General features: G+C 42.3%; 1 protein-coding gene across 1 annotated transcript in view; it reads right to left on the bottom strand.

Moving 5' to 3' along the window:
• Positions 1–13,459, bottom strand: part of FREM2 (FRAS1 related extracellular matrix 2) — a 128,812-nt gene extending 115,353 nt beyond the window's left edge. The window contains exons 1-2 of the mRNA XM_034059978.1: positions 8,302–13,459; positions 2,140–2,229 (exon numbers count right to left, since the gene is read on the bottom strand). Coding sequence (XP_033915869.1) covers positions 2,140–2,229; positions 8,302–13,459 — 5,248 coding nt within the window. The remainder of the gene's footprint in view (positions 1–2,139; positions 2,230–8,301) is intronic.
• Between the last annotated feature and the right edge of the window lie 3,879 nt (positions 13,460–17,338).

Genomic DNA, 17,338 nt, shown 5'->3' with positions numbered 1-17,338 from the left:
TCTCAGATCTTGCACATAATCTCTTATTATGGTCAGACTTAAAATCAAAACCACAAAAACAATAGTCCTGATACCACTGAAATTCTGCCCAAATACACCTGAGCTGCAAAACACTAGCTTTGATATCTTTCTGAAGAGGGTGGAAATATAGCTAGATTATATTGGTGGATTTTTCACCCATTGCTAAAGACAATGCTACTAAATTTGAGCTCATATTAATGTTTTGATCACAATTTCAACCCTTTAAATGCAGTTTTACCCTCTTCAGTCAAGCAGAAAACCAGAAATACTCTGTAATGCAATACAGCTCATTTTTCACAGTGTCAACAGTTAGCCTCAGGAAAGCAAAGACCATCTAGCTAAGTACTCTGCAAACTGATAACATTCCCAGTTCCAAAGGCCCTAAAAAAAATCAGCAAGCACCTTGTTATTGTAAAGGTTCTTTGTATTATGAAAAACATGTTACAATGGACAGGGTGTTACAACTCTGCCAAGCAGAAGCAGATGTGGCAGGCAAGCTTTCCAATGAAAGACATTTCTTGGTATGAAATCAGAATATATTAAGTGCAATTTGTTCTACTTACACATTTGCCACTAGAAAGTATTCAAATAGCATGGACAGAAGTCTCATAAACATTGGGTTCTCACGGAACAACTAAATTTTAAGAACTGATCTTAATCAGTTCACAAAGAACAAATTTTCTTCAGCTTCTATTACTGCCATCACATGAAACCTTGAAACATCAAGACTGAGTATTTGTTCACCTACTAGAAGAACAACAGAAAATCATGAACGTCACCATTTTGTGACACCTGCCATAAGAAAATTATGTTATTAGTAAGAAAATATAGCACCTTGTGATCCATTACCCTTACTTAGCTTTACATTTCTCTAACCTATTTCATGGTTAAAATAAAACATTTAAGGAAAGTAAGTCAAGTGTTATAAACTGTTATCTCACTACTTCTCTAGTGAAACAAAGATTTGCAAAGACATTTTCAGGAGTTCCAGGAAGTACTCTTTTTTCTGCTCTTGTCCAAAACAATGATAAGGAGAATATGCTTTAATAACCCACTCCCAGTAATGGTAGATGGTGACAAAACTATTAAATCTGTGACAGACAGGACAAATTCCTGTTCACTGATCATAATACTATTCATTAGCTGTGCTTCTTATGAAGGAGTGACACAAGCTCAGCACACGAGCTTACAATAAGCTAACTTGAAACATTTTTTCTAAGAAGTTTATTATTAAATCAACTAATAAAATTAATTTCCAATTACTCATAGAGCTATATATCACATATTAAAAAAGGAATTAAAGTAACATAATCTAGCCACCTGTTACCACACACAGGAATATCTATACTCAAGAATATCCACACACAGGAATATCCACATTAGTACAGACTTTGGATGGAAAACATAGACCTGTTAATGTGGGGGTTTAGCTCCTTAAACTGTTCTTTTCTTTTGTTCTTTAAAAACAACAATAAAACCCCCTACATATATTTTTCCTTAAGTGAGTATACACCTGTATTTTCAATTTGGTTTTATTCTTTCCTTTTTCATACTCCACAATCCTACAAAGTAAAAATAGAAGAATTCTCATAAGTCACCTGACAAAGATCTTTGACAAACCATTGAGGATTCTGTTAAGTAGGTAGAGTCTGAACTTGAAAACATGAAAACATGAAACATGTACATTAGACAAGGTGTTCATATGAATAGCCTTTTACCTGGAACCTTTAAAGTTGTAGGCACCTGTACATGCAAACCAAAGTTTAGGAAGTATCTCAAGATAAAAGGCTAATGAGAAATTACATGTCAAGAGCCTGGAAAGGGAATACAAAAGTAAAAACACAGAAATCCCAAGTATCTGTGTGAGCTTCTAGAATTTCACTTTCTCACTAGAGTAGGCTGAGTGTTTTTTCATTAGATGCAATTACCATTTTATTAACAGGCCTCTTTGTAATCACCAGAAATACTTCAAAATATAAGAAATTCATAACAAAAATAACATTCCAGGATGTAACATGGACTTTCCCCAATTAAATTAAATGTTTTTAAACTCCCAAAGTATACTTAAGCTCCTTCTCTTTCAAGAACAGCAAAAGCACAGATCTTATAGGTACTCACCACCGTCTTCAACCATGAAATGAAAAATGTCACTGGTGGCATTGTCCCCCCCTCGTAAAACATAGCATATCTTCATGTCATCAATATCAGCTAGAAAGAGTGAGGAAAAAACAGATTTTATTTTAAATGTTGAAGGCATGAAACTGTTTTTAATTAAAAAAAAGACATGTATTAAATTGTTTATCTTCAACAGAGACAAGTCAAGATTCTGCAGCAGAGCTCAGGAATTTCAGTATTAACAGTGTTGAAGTTTTACAGATACCATTCGTTCTCCCTCCCTTTACTTCCCCCTCCCTAGTACCCTCTTTCTTTTATGATGTATTTAGAAAACAACTGAAAGGAAGTGTAAAAATGTGGGCTCAACAGTCAGAAATATGTCATAGTTTTAGTGATGTATTTTTGTAAATAGAGGTGTATGTCCCCTAAGATATTGATCCTGTAATTCTTCATCCTGAGTAGTATTGTAGAGATCACATAAAACCTGTGGCTGAAACAGGAGCAAAACCCAGGGTATTTTCTATGTGAAGTTCTAGTCTCCATTCAAGAGGCAAGACAAATTAGTTCACACTCACACCACCCTACTTCCCCACCCCCAAATTAGATTACTTCTGCCATGTTGTCTGCCCTAGGATAGGGTATCTTTACACATTCTGCAGAGGAGAGATCTCAGTCTCTTTAGTCCCCCACAAAAATGCCCTCCCCACCAGACCATCCCTCATATCAGCATGTTTTCAAAGGATATGGCATATAATCTATATGAACTGCCATAAATAGTGCTCAGACACTTACAGTGATTGGCTGGTTTAGGAATTCAAACAGATGCAATGTAAGCAGACAGATAAGACTTCAGTAAGAAGCAATTCAATGCACAATTTTGAATCATCAGTTGCAATAAAAAAGTATGTAAAAGGTAAAAAAGTATTTCTTAATATTGTGCTTTCTGTTTTCCTTGAACAGTGAGAAGAAACATGTAATATGTAAAAACTACTTTTTCACATTTTCTCTGAAAGACTGCTGTTGAAAAAAATCCATGTCTGATAGTTTTTTAGAGAAAAAGTGTCATAAATTAATAGCATTAAAGTGAACTCAAGTATCACCCAAGTTCTCCTCTCATGTTAGGGCATATGCATTAGTAAAAAGAAGCTAAAAGCATTTTTGTCAGAGCTCCTCAAAATTTTGAGTTCCAAAAGTAGCTAGACATCTTCCAGGGCAAACAAGTTAAGAGCATTATCAGCAAATATATGTCACTGAAGAATCTCTTCCATAAATGTTTCAGTTAAAGATCAAAAATTCACAGGGCTATAAAGAGGATGCAAACAAATACCTCTTCATGTCAGTGGAGCAAATAAATCTTTCATCCTGCAAACATACAAGTGCTCAGCTCTGCCCACGAGGGCAGCCTTCTCAAAATCCATGGTTCCAATACATATAAAGATAAATTGGCTCAACACTCTTGAGCCAGTGTTTGGCAGACCAGGACCACCGCATCAGAAAAAGCCACTTGACATCCAAACATCTAAATTTTGTCAAAAGAATTTCAAAGGAATGACCTGCTTTCTGTTCACTAAGAAAACATTCTTCTGTTCACTAAGAAAACATTCTTGAGCAGTTCTATACTTTCCTTCCACAGTTGATTTGGGTTATACAAGTTATATTAGAATTTGACTAGCTGTAAGCACAATTAATTGCTGTATAACTACTGTGCCTGCTAAATGTTGATGTGATATTGAAATTCTCCAGCATAATTTTGAAATCCATTCAACATAATTTCTATTTAAAAAATAATTATCTCCACTGGATCAAGGCATTGACTTCCTATTCGAAAAACCTGCAAAACTGATGTGGTTATTAAAGGTTACATATATTCTTTAAGAAACAAATGCACTTTGCAACATAATTCACTCATCTCCCTGAAAACAACTGCCTGAAAAACAAGATTAAAAGTATTATCAAGGTGAATGCTGAATAAAATCGCTGTTTGTAAAGTTTTGCATATGTGCCGGAAGCAGCCATTTAGATATTTTTGGCCTCAGGAGGTTATATGAGTGCTGAGATATTGACCAAGCTGTATTATTGCCAAGGCAGAACCTTACTCTCCACTATTTTTTCCACAGCTCGTCAGCACACCTGCACAGCTCTGGGATGCGACCTGGCCCTTACTCACAAACTTACCCACATGGGACTGGGGAGTCACAAAACAGTACTCAGTAGTCCATCACACTTGTGACACTTGTACATTCAAAAGATTATACAAAAATCAGCTATCTCTTATATACCACTAAATTTCTCAAATGTGAAAGAATTGGCAGTTCCTTAGCAGACTCTCTTAATTTTTAAACAAATTATCTAATCTTACGGGATATCTGCTATGAACAAATTCCAGCCCTGACTTGCAGAGAAAACTGCAGTACAATTATGCATAGACAATATCCTTTGTATGTTTGCTTTGTTCTAGGACAGCACTAGATGAGAAATTACCATGTGGCAAGCAATTTTCTTTAAGCTTTCTCTGCATTTACTATTACTAACTACTAAATATAAATATAAAGAAATAATAATTAAAACTGCTGCTTTCAGATGTAACATGAAGTGACAGATAGTAGTAGAATAATCTCAGGAACTGCTTAACATATTTTAAGAGTATTTTATTTTGTTACTGTCATTTCCCTGCCTCTTTCTCATTCAGATTATTTTAACAATTAAATAAAAATAAATAAAAAGCACCAACTATTTGAAGTATTTGGGGACCTTTTATCAAGAAGCTAATTCTTCCACACTCTAATATCCCCTTTGACCAATCCCAATTAACCCTATGAGCCTCACAAGCAGAAGATTTTCTACTGTACTTGTGGCAGAAGTATTTAATGCATGCTAATTAGGAAGACCCATACTGATTGTTACTGAACAAATTACACAAAAAAATCTCATTGACATACTATATCCTGCACAACCACATTTTGACTGAAGGGTTTTTGCTCATCTTGCAAATCTAGGATGACTTCCCTCCTAGCACTTGATAATGTTTTGTGGACAGATACTGAAAAGCAATCTCAAGCATAAAGCAGAAAGCTGTTTACTAAACAATCACTCTGCCCACTCTTTCCACTACAGGCAGTCTGAAAAGACAGACTGCTCAAGCTGCTTGCACACAATGGATCTTATTTCATCAGTGTTAACCTCACTCAAAGTTATCAGGCTGCCTGTTCATACAACCACAAGCCCAAACCCAGGGAATGTGAGATGGAAAAGTATTAGGATGGACTTCACCAGCAACTGAGTAGCTTTCAAAATTCATCTGTATGTGACCCTTAACAGCCTCATCTAATTCCAAAGTTGCCCAGTTCTGAGTAGGGGTTGGACCAAATGACTTCTAGAGGTCCCTTCCAACATAAATTGGAGGACTGTAACAATGTTTATGAAACTAGAACTGTTCAATATTTTGTAAGAGGTTGCCCCAAGTGGCAGGATGAGAACCCTAAAAACATGGGAGATCAAAACAAAAAAAAGCAAGTGTGTAACACAGCAAGTCCTAATATAGGTGCATCCCAAAGTCAAAACTATTAATCACAACTGGCTAGAAAATCTGATTTATATGCAATGGATGTAAGCAGATGAGGATCATTAAGGCTATTACAAAAAAGGATCTTGTTCATTTCTGCCCTAAATGTTAGATAATTACTTGTCTTAGTATAGCATAAGCATGAAATACACATAAATTCATAAATCTTGGATTTGACAGTGCTTTGCACATTAATGGTGGTTGGCCACAAGGTGAGGGACAACAGTGAACTATGCAGAGTTTTGAGTATGAAGCTTGGTCTATGTAAGACCTCTGCGTCTCACATTACTTCTCAAAACTGCAGCCTTCTAGATTCAGACAAGAATTTCTCTCTCCCTGACACTCACAGCCTCTCCCACACCCAAAGCAGCTACAGATAAGAGGGCATCTGAGGAAAAAGGAAAAGACACTGCCCTTTCAATCCATGACTTTCACTTCCAGTAAATTCTCTTTCCTTCAACAGATGTATGATCCGTGTGTGAGCTTGATGCTTTCTGCTTTTCATGAAGCCTTTCCAGACACCTTTTTTTCCCCTCAAGTGTTTAGCCCTTCATTCATAAGACATTTTTATGTGTTTGCTTCATAAAACACAAACCATCATAAAAAGCATTCAGGAAGTTGAAGACAGATTTCACAGAAATAACACAGATGCTCAGGAGGTATTTGTTCAGAGACCAAAGGACAAAATTACTGAAGAAATGTGTATTTCTTCAAAACACTCTTCAACTCAGCACTAGAGTGCTTGTGCCAGTACTGTCAGAGGAGCGGTGAAGCTGCATCACTTTATGGAGATCCTCACTAGCTTTCAAACCATTCCTTTCATAAGGGTTGCAAGCTTCTCACCCAGCTCAGGCATACCCAGGATATTAAGACAGCCTGTGTAGAGACCAATGAGCCTGACACATAGTCAGACTGCCAGCTGAAAGCCTCAGAGGTGCCACATGGCAAAAAGAGAGAATGGAACATTTACCTCTACTGAGTGACACCCTTTAAAAAGAAAAGAAAAGAAAAGAAAAGAAAAGAAAAGAAAAGAAAAGAAAAGAAAAGAAAAGAAAAGAAAAGAAAAGAAAAGAAAAGAAAAGAAAAGAAAAGAAAAGAAAAGAAAAGAAAAGAAAAGAAAAGAAAAGAAAAGAAAAGAAAAGAAAAGAAAAGGAAAGAAAAGACAAGAGAAGAGAAGAGAAGAGAAGAGAAGAGAAGAAAAGAAAAGAAAAGAAAAGAAAAGAAAAGAAAAGAAAAGAAAAGAAAAGAAAAGAAAAGAAAAGAAAAGAAAAGAAAAGAAAAGAAAAGAAAAGAAAAGGGAATATCACTGTGCTATGCAGTGGTCTGCTTTCAAGGACCATCCACTCAATAATTCTACATCCTCCAGTGTAAGAGAAAACCCACTGAAAAAGTGATAATCTGCTTATTTGCTCACTCCCATTCTCTTCTGTTTTTCACATATTCTGACAACACTCCTAATACTACTTGCAGTTCACTACTGAAGCCTTACATTTAAGGAACCTTGGTGGTTCCCAAGGTTTAGACATGGTTTGGTCCCTTCTCATCCTCTTCATAGTATTAATGCTGCAAAACTTACAGCAGTCCAGCCATTCAGAAGTTCGTCATGCCTGTTTGCAAGATTTGGTATATCTGACAAGAACATCACTACAGACAAGACTGTAACATGGAATACATACTGGTATGGGCTCTGTGAAATAAAATACAACCAACTACAAGCATTCATCTCCAGCCTTAGCACCTACACATCCCAGCCTGTCTGGGCACCTTTAACTTTGAATCCTCATACTGTTCTGCTGTTTGTTCTCTCCACAGCTGCAGAAGCCTCCAAGAAACTTTATTTCACTGTTAATCAACCTGCTATTAACTCATTGCAAAGTAACATGGAAAATTCTCTGGAGAATAGCTAATATTCTCTTTTCAATTAAAGTTACATTATAGCCTTGTGTTGAGGCTTTATTTTAGAACATACAGCACATGTGGTTTTCATCCTATTTATACTACTCAGCATTTTAGTTCCATATACAAAGGAGCACTGATATAAATTTAAAACATTTACATTACATTTTACCACAAACACTTTGTGGTTAAGATTTGTGTAATTAAGTCAACAAATGCACTTGTAATACATTATTTCCCCATGTTTGGGAAGTGATTTTGCTTTCAGAGTTAACTGCATTCAGACTGTATAGCAACTCATATCCTCGCTGTGGTATGACCATTAGCTACTGATAACGTGGCCATTCCCATTGCATTTCCTAAATAAAACTGTTTAAACAAGGCACACAGACTCTGAAGATCTGAAACCACACGCAGCCCAATTCCATTATCCAAAATTCTATCATTGATAAAAAGTCTAAACCACAGCTGTTTGGGCTGTAAGCTCTCCTAAACAAAGATGCTCCTTTATTCAATGTTTATCCAGCAGACACTCTTTCCTGTTTAAAGCTGTCACAGGTACAATAACTAATAAACAGAACAGCAAAATAATAAAGCCATTATAAATAAGCTCACTATTGAGAAGTTTTCCCCATCAATTATTACAGAGTTTACCATGAAAAATAACACTTCCAGCAATACATAGAAAGCATGGAGTATTGTAATACCTTGGGTGAACTGGCTGATGCTATGGTTGCCCTTTCCCAGATGGATCAGGAAGCCATGGCGTGGACCTTCTGTGATTCTGATCTTAAGAGTAACATGTAAACTGTCCCTGTCTTCCACTTTGAGCACCTTGCTGGTAATCAGAAACCCGGTGTGACCTGTGGCCAGAGCACGGAGAGTCTGAGCACCCTTATTTATTACAATTTGAGGTACACTGTTGTCCACAGCCATTATTCGAATCTTCATAGTCTGAGGTTTCCTTGTTTCAAACACAGTGTTGGGGAAGACGTAGAAATCAGTATGAGTGCCATCTGTAACAGTGAAAGAGAAGCTATCCTCAACTGATTCTGTGCCATCATGTTTGTAGCTGATTAGATTTTCGTTTAGATCTTGCTTAGTGAAACTGGTGACGAGTCTGGAGTTATTGAACATGATCTGACCGTGAACTGGTATTTGAGTGATGATAAATTTTAGCAATGCATCAGGTGTATCTCTGTCTTCCGCAGTCAGTTCAAATGGGGTTATCAGTTTGCATTCATTTTCACTCACCACCAGGTTGTTGATCGTGACGACAGGTTTCTTATTGTCCACATCACTGATAGAAATCCTGAAAGTACGAAATACAGGGTTATAGCCATCAGTCACCTCAAACTCAAAGCTGTCCATTTTCACCTCATCTTCTGAAGTGTGAATGTAATAGACTTTATTGCCTGCTAATAAGAGTTGAGTAAAAGTTGAGATGGGTACCCCAGGCTGATCTGTGCATTCAAGATGACCACGAACAGGTGCCCTGGTAATAGTGAAAACTAAGTTCTCATCTGGACTATTCAGGTCACTGGTGCTAAGCAAATCAGTAGTTAGTGTTACCTTCCCTCCTTCTTTCAAAGAAACGCCTTTGCTGATTACATCTGGGAAGACAATATCAATGCTACCTATCGTGACATAAAAGTAGCGGTCAATGAGTGGATTTATTCCATCTGTCACATCAAATTTGATAAGATCACGAACTCCTCCTTGGCCAAAATGCATATATTGAATTAAGTTTCTATCCACTTCATCCTGAGTGAAATTCATCCCCAGGGTGATATTCTCAACTCCACCTGAAGGCTTGATTCTCTGCAGAAGGCCTTGCCCTGGCCCATATCTTATAATGTATGTCAAGGTTTTGTCTTCAGAATCCAGGTCAGTAGCCTTCAATATTCTGTTATGAATAGTTCTGGTTTCTCCTATGTCAATCTCCAAACCATCATTGATGGCCATTCTGGGTGTCTCATCATCTACAGGAATAATCATGACAAGTACTGTTTTCCTAATGGTATGTTTACCATCTGTGAGTGTCACCTCAAAACTGTCCTCCTTTGTCTCAGAGTCATCATGTTCATAGAGTATGCTGGAGCTCTCTGTTATCTGATTCAAAGTAAAGCTCTCCACTAGGACAGTTCCGTTCACCAGCTGGTTCACTATGTGGCCATGCCTAGGGAGCCTGATGACTGTAAACGTTAATTCATCAGCAGGGATGTCTGCATCAGCTGCATTGAGAATAGGAGTATCAACAACCAGGCTCATGCCTTCCATCACAACAAACTCTCGCACAAAGATTTCAGGCTCTTCATCATTGACTGGCATAATAACAATGGGGAAAAAACGCTTTGGGGAAAAGTTAATGCCATCAGAACAACGGAAAGCAAATCTGTCTTCAACAGGCTCAACACCCTTATGTATACTTTGGACATAAAAAATATGTCCTTGACGGAGGTCTTTCAAGGTAAAAGCACTTATAGCTACACCTGCTCTGGATTTTTCAGATCCTGGGGCTGGAGATATGTTCTCTACATACCCAGATGCAGGCTGAGCAATAATGGTGCAAAGTATATCATCATTAGGAGTATCCACATCTTCAGCCCTGAGGTGAACAGGAGTAATGACCCGTTTATCACCTTCTGTTACCATGAACTGCTCCCCTATAAAAACCTCTGGGGCTTGAGTGTCAACAGGAAGAATGGTCACCAAGACTGAAACTCCTTGAACAACATTGCCCCTGACATTCCACTCCTCAGACAGGTCAGACAAGGTAAGATTGAAGGTATCTACTTTGGGCAGAAGGCCTATTTCACCACCAGTGTGAGCATATACCACAACACCATCCAGCAGATCTCTCTGGGAAAATCTCTCTGCAGGTACTCCTTGGACCAGGATGTTTCCATGCTGAGGAGGATCCTCTACAATGAAAGTCAACATTAGGTCATCTGTATCCTCATCTGTGCCCTGAATGACATTAGCAGTGATTTCTGCAGCACCATTCTCCAGCACATCCAGGTAAGAACCAAGAGTGCCTGGGGGCAACCGTAGCATAGGAACCTCATCATCGACAGGGTGCACATTCATTTTCAGTGTGATGGGCACAAAATGAACCCCATCGCTCACATCAAGCCTGCAGGTATCACTATTGGTTTCAGCTCCACCATGCACATACACCACCCTCCCTTGTCTGATATCATCCAGGCCAAAGACACCTCCTGGAATCAAACTGTATCCAGAAAGTTGCAACTGGCCATAACGGGGAGCCTGAGTCAGGATAAATCTGAGATGGGTAAGCTCAGTGTCCGTGTCACTGGCATCCAGCTCAGTTGAACTGAGGACATGGCTGCCTCCCTCAGGCAAAGTGAAGCCAGTATTAGTGATTTCAGGAGGCTGGTTATCCACAGGTTGCAGATAGATGGTGAAAGTCCCTTCAGCTGCATTGCCAGCTGCATCTTGCACTTGGTACTGAAACTGAATCAAATGAGGAGCCACACCCAGTTCTTCCTGTGGGGGACGGTAAGATATTTTGTGATGATTGATCTGGGCTTGGGTAAAGTGAGTAACTTCCACAGAGTGATCCTCAGTCAGCACAAGGGATCCAAGGCGGGTTCCATATACATCTGGCGGATGGTTAGTGTCAGTGTCAGTGGGGGGCTGAGTTATTGTGTAGCGGAGTTCACGATCCCCTGAATCCTGATCTGTGTAACACAAGTGCTTCCTCCGCAGTGGGGTCACCTGCTGCTCTGCAACTATTAAATGCAGGCTGCTGCTGCTATGCAATTCAGGGGCTAATCTGTCTATGGGATGAATACGGATCACAAAAGTCTGTGGTCCAGAGCGGTTGGGTGGGTCATTGTCATCCTGGACTCTAAATACAAACTGGTCCAACACAACCCCAGGGCCAGGACTGTGAGGCCCCAAGTGGTGGTAATAGAGACGCCCTTCAGTAATGTCCTGCTGCAGCCACTCTCTCACTGGTTTTTCATAGATTATAGAACTCGCCCCTAAACCTGGCACTCTCCTCCAAGAAAATCCCTCATCTTCTTCCTCCTCTTCCCAGCCAGGAGGTGGTTGTGCTTGACGGAGGAGAAGCTGCCCTGCAGTGGGGCCAGACTCCACTGTGAAGAGCAGGATGGCATCCTGAGAGTCAATGTCAGTGGCACTAAGAGCACGGGTGGTGATGGGCACTGTTTCACCCTCAGCCATGGCCAGCCCTGTGTTAGCATTGAGTAGGGGTGGCTGGTCATCAGTGGGTACCAGGGTAATAGGGAAAAGGAACTCAACACGATGGCGAGATTCACCATCCTCCAGCCGCAGCACCAAGTTGTCACTGAGTGGAGACTCGCTGCCATCATGCTGGTAAATGACCTGGCCTGCTGCCAGCTCAGCCACTGTGAAGTGCTTACGAGGGTCTGCAGGTACTGCAGTGTCTTCCAGGAGAGTGAGGTGGCCATGCCTCAGCCCTGCCACCACACTCACCCGCACCTGCTCAAGGTCATCCTCATCACTGATCACCAAATTGGGGTTTGGACCAGGGCCTGAAAGAGGCCTTGACTGCCCCTCATAGAGCACAAGGCCAGTGTTGCGGGTCACTACAGGTGCCAGGGTGTTCATGGGCTTCACCACAATCACAAAGGTGAAGGGCTCTGAGGCAGCACCCTCTGGGTCCAATACCTCCAGCTCAAGCTCGAAGAGCCGTTCCCGATCTGAGTCCTCCATGGGGGGCTGGTAGGCAATGCGTAGCTCCCTCACATCTCGCTGACTGAAAGAAAAAACTGGCAAGCTCCGGTCATCTGTGCTGACCATGTGGCCCTGGCCAGGGCCAAAGGGAGAGGTGATGTTGAAGACCAGCAGGTCTGGTGGTGACTCGGTATCCTCAGCTGCCAGCATGTCAGGTGTGAGTGCAGTGAGGACAAACTGGTCAACCTCCATCATGAGCATGGCAAAGAAGCTGGGTTTGGGGGCCACATTCTCAGTCCCGGCCCGGATCCGCACCAGCACCTGGAAGTACTCACGCTTCAGCAGTGCCCCACCACCTGCCACCTCCCTCAGCTCTGCCACCAGCGGCACCAGGTCACGGTTGGGAGAGCCGCCGGCTGCCGTGTGGCGGTAACGTAGCCCCAGGCGCAGGAACTCCTCGCAGTCCCACATCGAGGAGGGAACGGGGCCGCCCGCCGCCGGCTCCTCACCCGCAGCGGCCGCCGCCGGCGAAACCTCCGCCTGGGGGTAGTTGAGGACCTCTCCGTAGCGGGGCAGCCCGGCCAGCGGCGGCAACAGGCCCACCCGGCAGCGTTGCCGGCCCGGCTCGAAGGCGAACTCCAGGCTGCGGGAGTCCAGCGGGTTGCTGGTGCCCCGCAGGCGCTCCACGGTGAGGGGCAGGTTGCGGGTGACGATCTCCAACTGCGTGAAGAGCACCTCCACCTCCAGCACCAGGGGCAGCACCAGCGCGCGGTTCGGCGAATCGTAGCGCAGCTGCAGGCGGACGCGGTCCCGCGCGGGGCTGCGGCCGCCCAGGTGGGAGTACTGCACCTCACGGGCCCCGAAGTCGCAGGGGAAGTGCCGGGGGCTCAGCCGGCCCGGGCGCTGCCACAGCGGGTCCTCGTCCAGCACGGTGAGGTGGCACCGGTCACCTGGCTGCACCAGCAGCACCAAGTCCCGCGTGGGGTCCAGCCAGGCAGAGCGACCCAGGGGCACCCGCAGCCCGCGGTTGGCCACCACGATGGGGTCAGCCTCCGGCGCCCAGCGCAAGGCGACTCCGGCACTGCCTGGCGGCGGCTCCGACAACCCGACCCACACGCAGCTAGTCAGCAGCAGCAAGCCGGCCAGCAGTCGCCGCGGAGTGGAAGGGAGAGCCTGCATCATCGTTGCGGGCAGAGCGAACGGCTGGAAGCTCCCAAAGGTGCCGAGTCGCAGCCCCGCTCCCGCCACCGGCGCGGCCAGTCCAGAGATACTCCCGTCACACACACACACGGCACTCTGAGTGAAAAACGCCCCACTCCAGAGGTGAGCCCCGCGAGCTGAGTAGACCCGCCCTGCGCCTACAAGCTGCCAATAGACAGCCTCGGGGGGCGAACCGCCAGACGCGATTGGACAAAGCTGCTTGCCAATCTTACAAGCTACACCGGGACAGCCTCCTCGTCCCTCCCATGGCCCTCAGCAGGTTGCTGAGGAGGGGGTGCCAGGAGCGCGGTGGGCAGAGCTTTGGCGGTGCGGGAGTGGGGAGAAAGGGGAAGCGGGAGGGGCGATCGCTTTGCCGGCAGTTACCGCCGGCGCCGTGCCTTGGTGGAGGGCAGTACTGCCTGCCCACAGCGGAGAAGCACACCTCTGTCGAAAGCGGGAGCGCTCCCGCCCTCCCTCACCGAAGCTCCCAGCTTTCGCCTTAGATCTTGGCGCCCTGGGGCAGAGCTAGAGTGGCTCGGGCTCCCATTCAGGGGACAGGAGCACGGGGCGGTGGCAGCAGGGGGACGTACTAGGTCCCCTTCAGTTAGAGCGGAGTTGCCCGAGAGCCGAGGCGGGTCAGCGGGGAAGGAGGAAAGTGCCTGAGGGAAAGCGGAGTGGGGGTGGGCACGCAATGAGAAGCGCCCAGGGGCTGACGCCGGAACGGCGGGCGGCTGCAGGGTGACTGAGCGAGACCCGGCTGCCGGCACGCCAGAAAGGGGATAAATAGCTCCGGGGCAAAACACCCTAGTTAGTACTCAGCTCTGTTCCTCGAACGTGAGTGGTCGCAGCTGTGAGTGAATAAAAGCCTCACAGCGTGTCTGCCGCCTTGTGTCTGCAGTTAAAAGCGTACTAACCGCTTAAGTTTCCGGGAGTTACTTGCCTTTTAGAATTCCTAATGGCAGGCTCTGACTTTTTATTCGTCTTCTCTCACAACTGCTAATATTCTTTCTTGTTAATAAAATGTGATCCACAACCTGCTTTAACAGGTTTCTAACAATAGAAAAGCAAAAAATATTGAGAAGAAACATACTCAAAGACGACCCAAGACTGTTTGGAAATGACTGTGTAAATTTGCGATGCCTTCTTTTAAAATAATCTTTTAAGTTGTCCTTTGGTGGTAGAGCAACATTATGGCATGTGATCTTTCCTGTATGGAATTCCCAAATTCGGTATTTCAGGTGTGGGCACAATCAACCACATTTATGTATAAGTATTCATTCCAACAAATAATTCAGCTTGGTTTGGAGAAGGTGAATGTCGGTGGACATCTATTCTGCAACACTGGATTATTGTAATTTGAGAATTACTTTTCTGTTCTGTTATTCACTTACCCGCATGTTCCAGAGTTCAGGGATTCCAGGTGAGAGGAAACGAGAGACAAATAGAAAACTCTCAACTATTTTATTAATATAGGAAAATACAGAGGATTTAACAGATACAGTAAAGGATATTTCCAAAGAGTGTATACCTTACCAACCCCAAGGACCCTGCAAAGACAATCAGGAAACCAGCTCAGAGGATCATCATCATAGTGCGAGGATGCAGGCTTTACCGTGGCAGGCATCCCTGCAGAGGCAACGTTGACCTGGATGGTACGAAGTTCTGCATTCTCGCATCGCATGAGGCTAGGGCTTTTATGTTGACAAAAATGTGCACTCATTCTGACTCAGGGGGCCAGCTTACATCAGAAGAATTGTCCAGCGATATCTAGAAAGGTCTCAAAGGGTCGAGACTTTTCCAGGGAGTTCTAAAGCAGAACTTTCTGTGTAGGAACCAAAGGAGGACCTTCTGGGGAGCAGCCAAAGCAGAAATCTCTGGGGAGGAGCTAAATGGGGAGCCACCACATACTGTTACATCATGTGTTGCCTACATTACCTACATACTGTTGAAAACTGCAGAAAGCTATTTTGTTTAACAAGTCTATACTGAATTACCAAGTTGGATGCTGCTGCAGGAGGTAGTGATTCTGTTAGATACCTAGTAACACTAGTACCATTTCTCCACCCTTATGAGACATTCACACTGGATTTCAGCAAGTTAATATCTTCTTTCTAAGCATCTAATGAAGATAATTCAGTGGAAAATATTGAGTCCCAGGACCAAGAAACACCCATAGTTTCAAAAAATGGTGTTAGTATCTCTTGTCAGAGGTGACAATATTCAGGATGTAGTGACTGGAATTGCCCAGATATAATAGTCTAATGTCAAGTCTTGGGTTCTGTTTTAAAACAAGTAAGTAAATAGTAATAATAACCCAAACTAAAAAAAAACAAAAAAACAAACAAAAAAAAAACACCAAACCAAAACACCAACAACAAGCAAAAAAAAAAAAAAAAACCCAAAAAACCCAAAAAACTCATGACAACAAAAAAGAAAAAAAAAAACATGCAAAAGAATCCCCCAAATCCCCCCACCCAAAAAAAAGAAACCAACCAACCAAAATGGAAAAAACAATCAAAACCCAGTGATCCAGCACAGAGATTAGAAGGTACCATTGTGATGACTCATAATTTAACTTATTAAAGGAACTTATACAATTTAAGCTTGATTCTAAAATAGGACAAATCTTCATATTTATTCACTTCAGAATAAACTCCATTTTGAGGAGTTTGACACTCAAACCATGTGTGTACATGCAAATATCCATGTGTGTGTAGAGAGACTTGGTGAAAAAGAGTAATGAATCAGTTACACATTGTATCTGCTTTTTTAATTTGTTGTTCTAGCAGAAAAAAAAAGATTGTTATATTCTTGGACTGTTAGAGATAGCAGGTAAACGTGTACTTTTAAAATATTTTGTCCTTAATGATGATGAGTTTTGAACCACGTTTGTAACAGAGCAATCTCTGTTAAAGTCAGTCCAATATTTATTGTGACTTCTAGCAAGGCATCATACCTGGGACATCTCTTCAACTGGTAAAGAGAGTTGTAGAAATCTGATAGATGAAGGAATAGTTTTTTAAATATCTATTGATAGCGAATGAAGGCATGTATTTGAACAAATAAGTTATTGAGATACTTAGCTTCTTAACTGGAAGAAAAAAAGATCAAGAGTATAGTATTGAAGGGATGGGTCAAACCCATCCCTGATATAGAAATTTCTTATTTTCGGTAGATACATGGTCAGGTTGTTTGATCTCTGTTATCACCATCATCAGTTAATAAATCTCCAGGCAGCAGGAGTCCTCTATTTTTACCAGTTGCTGTCTTATCAAACAAGTCAATGAGCTCCTGTGACATGCTCCAAGTCCAAAGTGCAATACATAGGGTTGTGTTTTTTTTTTTTTCACAGCACAGCATATGATAAAAAATGCTCCAGATTATAAAGTTGATAAGATTTTTTATCAAATTTTCCTTGAGTTTCTGACTGGTTGGCTTGTGCCAACACTTGTGTTCAGATTGTACTTGCAGAAAATTCATCTTGGCTAAATTCTGATTTAGAGACATAGCTGTAAATCCAGAGCATTTTTCTACCAATTGTCTTTGAATTCACTGTAACAAATATGAATTGGGCCCAATAAGGAGTCCATTGATCTTTTAAAATAAAATTTTGGTGAATAAAGTAACTGGTATTTGACATGGGGAAAAAAATATTCTACATATCCTTGCAGCTCTGCTGTACTACTGCTATATATTTTTGAGTCTAAACAGAAAGAGAAATCTTCGATACAAAGAAGATCTGCTCATATAATAAAGTATTAGTAAATGTGTGCTCATAGAAATCTAGTGATGAATTTGTCTTCTGAAATAAATTACCTGTGATATTCATCAGGATAAATCTATATTTTAAGACATTTG

Source organism: Melopsittacus undulatus, chromosome 2 (genome assembly GCF_012275295.1).
Source record: "Melopsittacus undulatus isolate bMelUnd1 chromosome 2, bMelUnd1.mat.Z, whole genome shotgun sequence".
NCBI classification, from domain to species: Eukaryota; Metazoa; Chordata; class Aves; order Psittaciformes; family Psittaculidae; genus Melopsittacus; species Melopsittacus undulatus.
The sequence above is the reverse complement of the archived record's forward strand: the minus strand, read 5'-3'. Positions and strand labels throughout refer to the sequence as shown.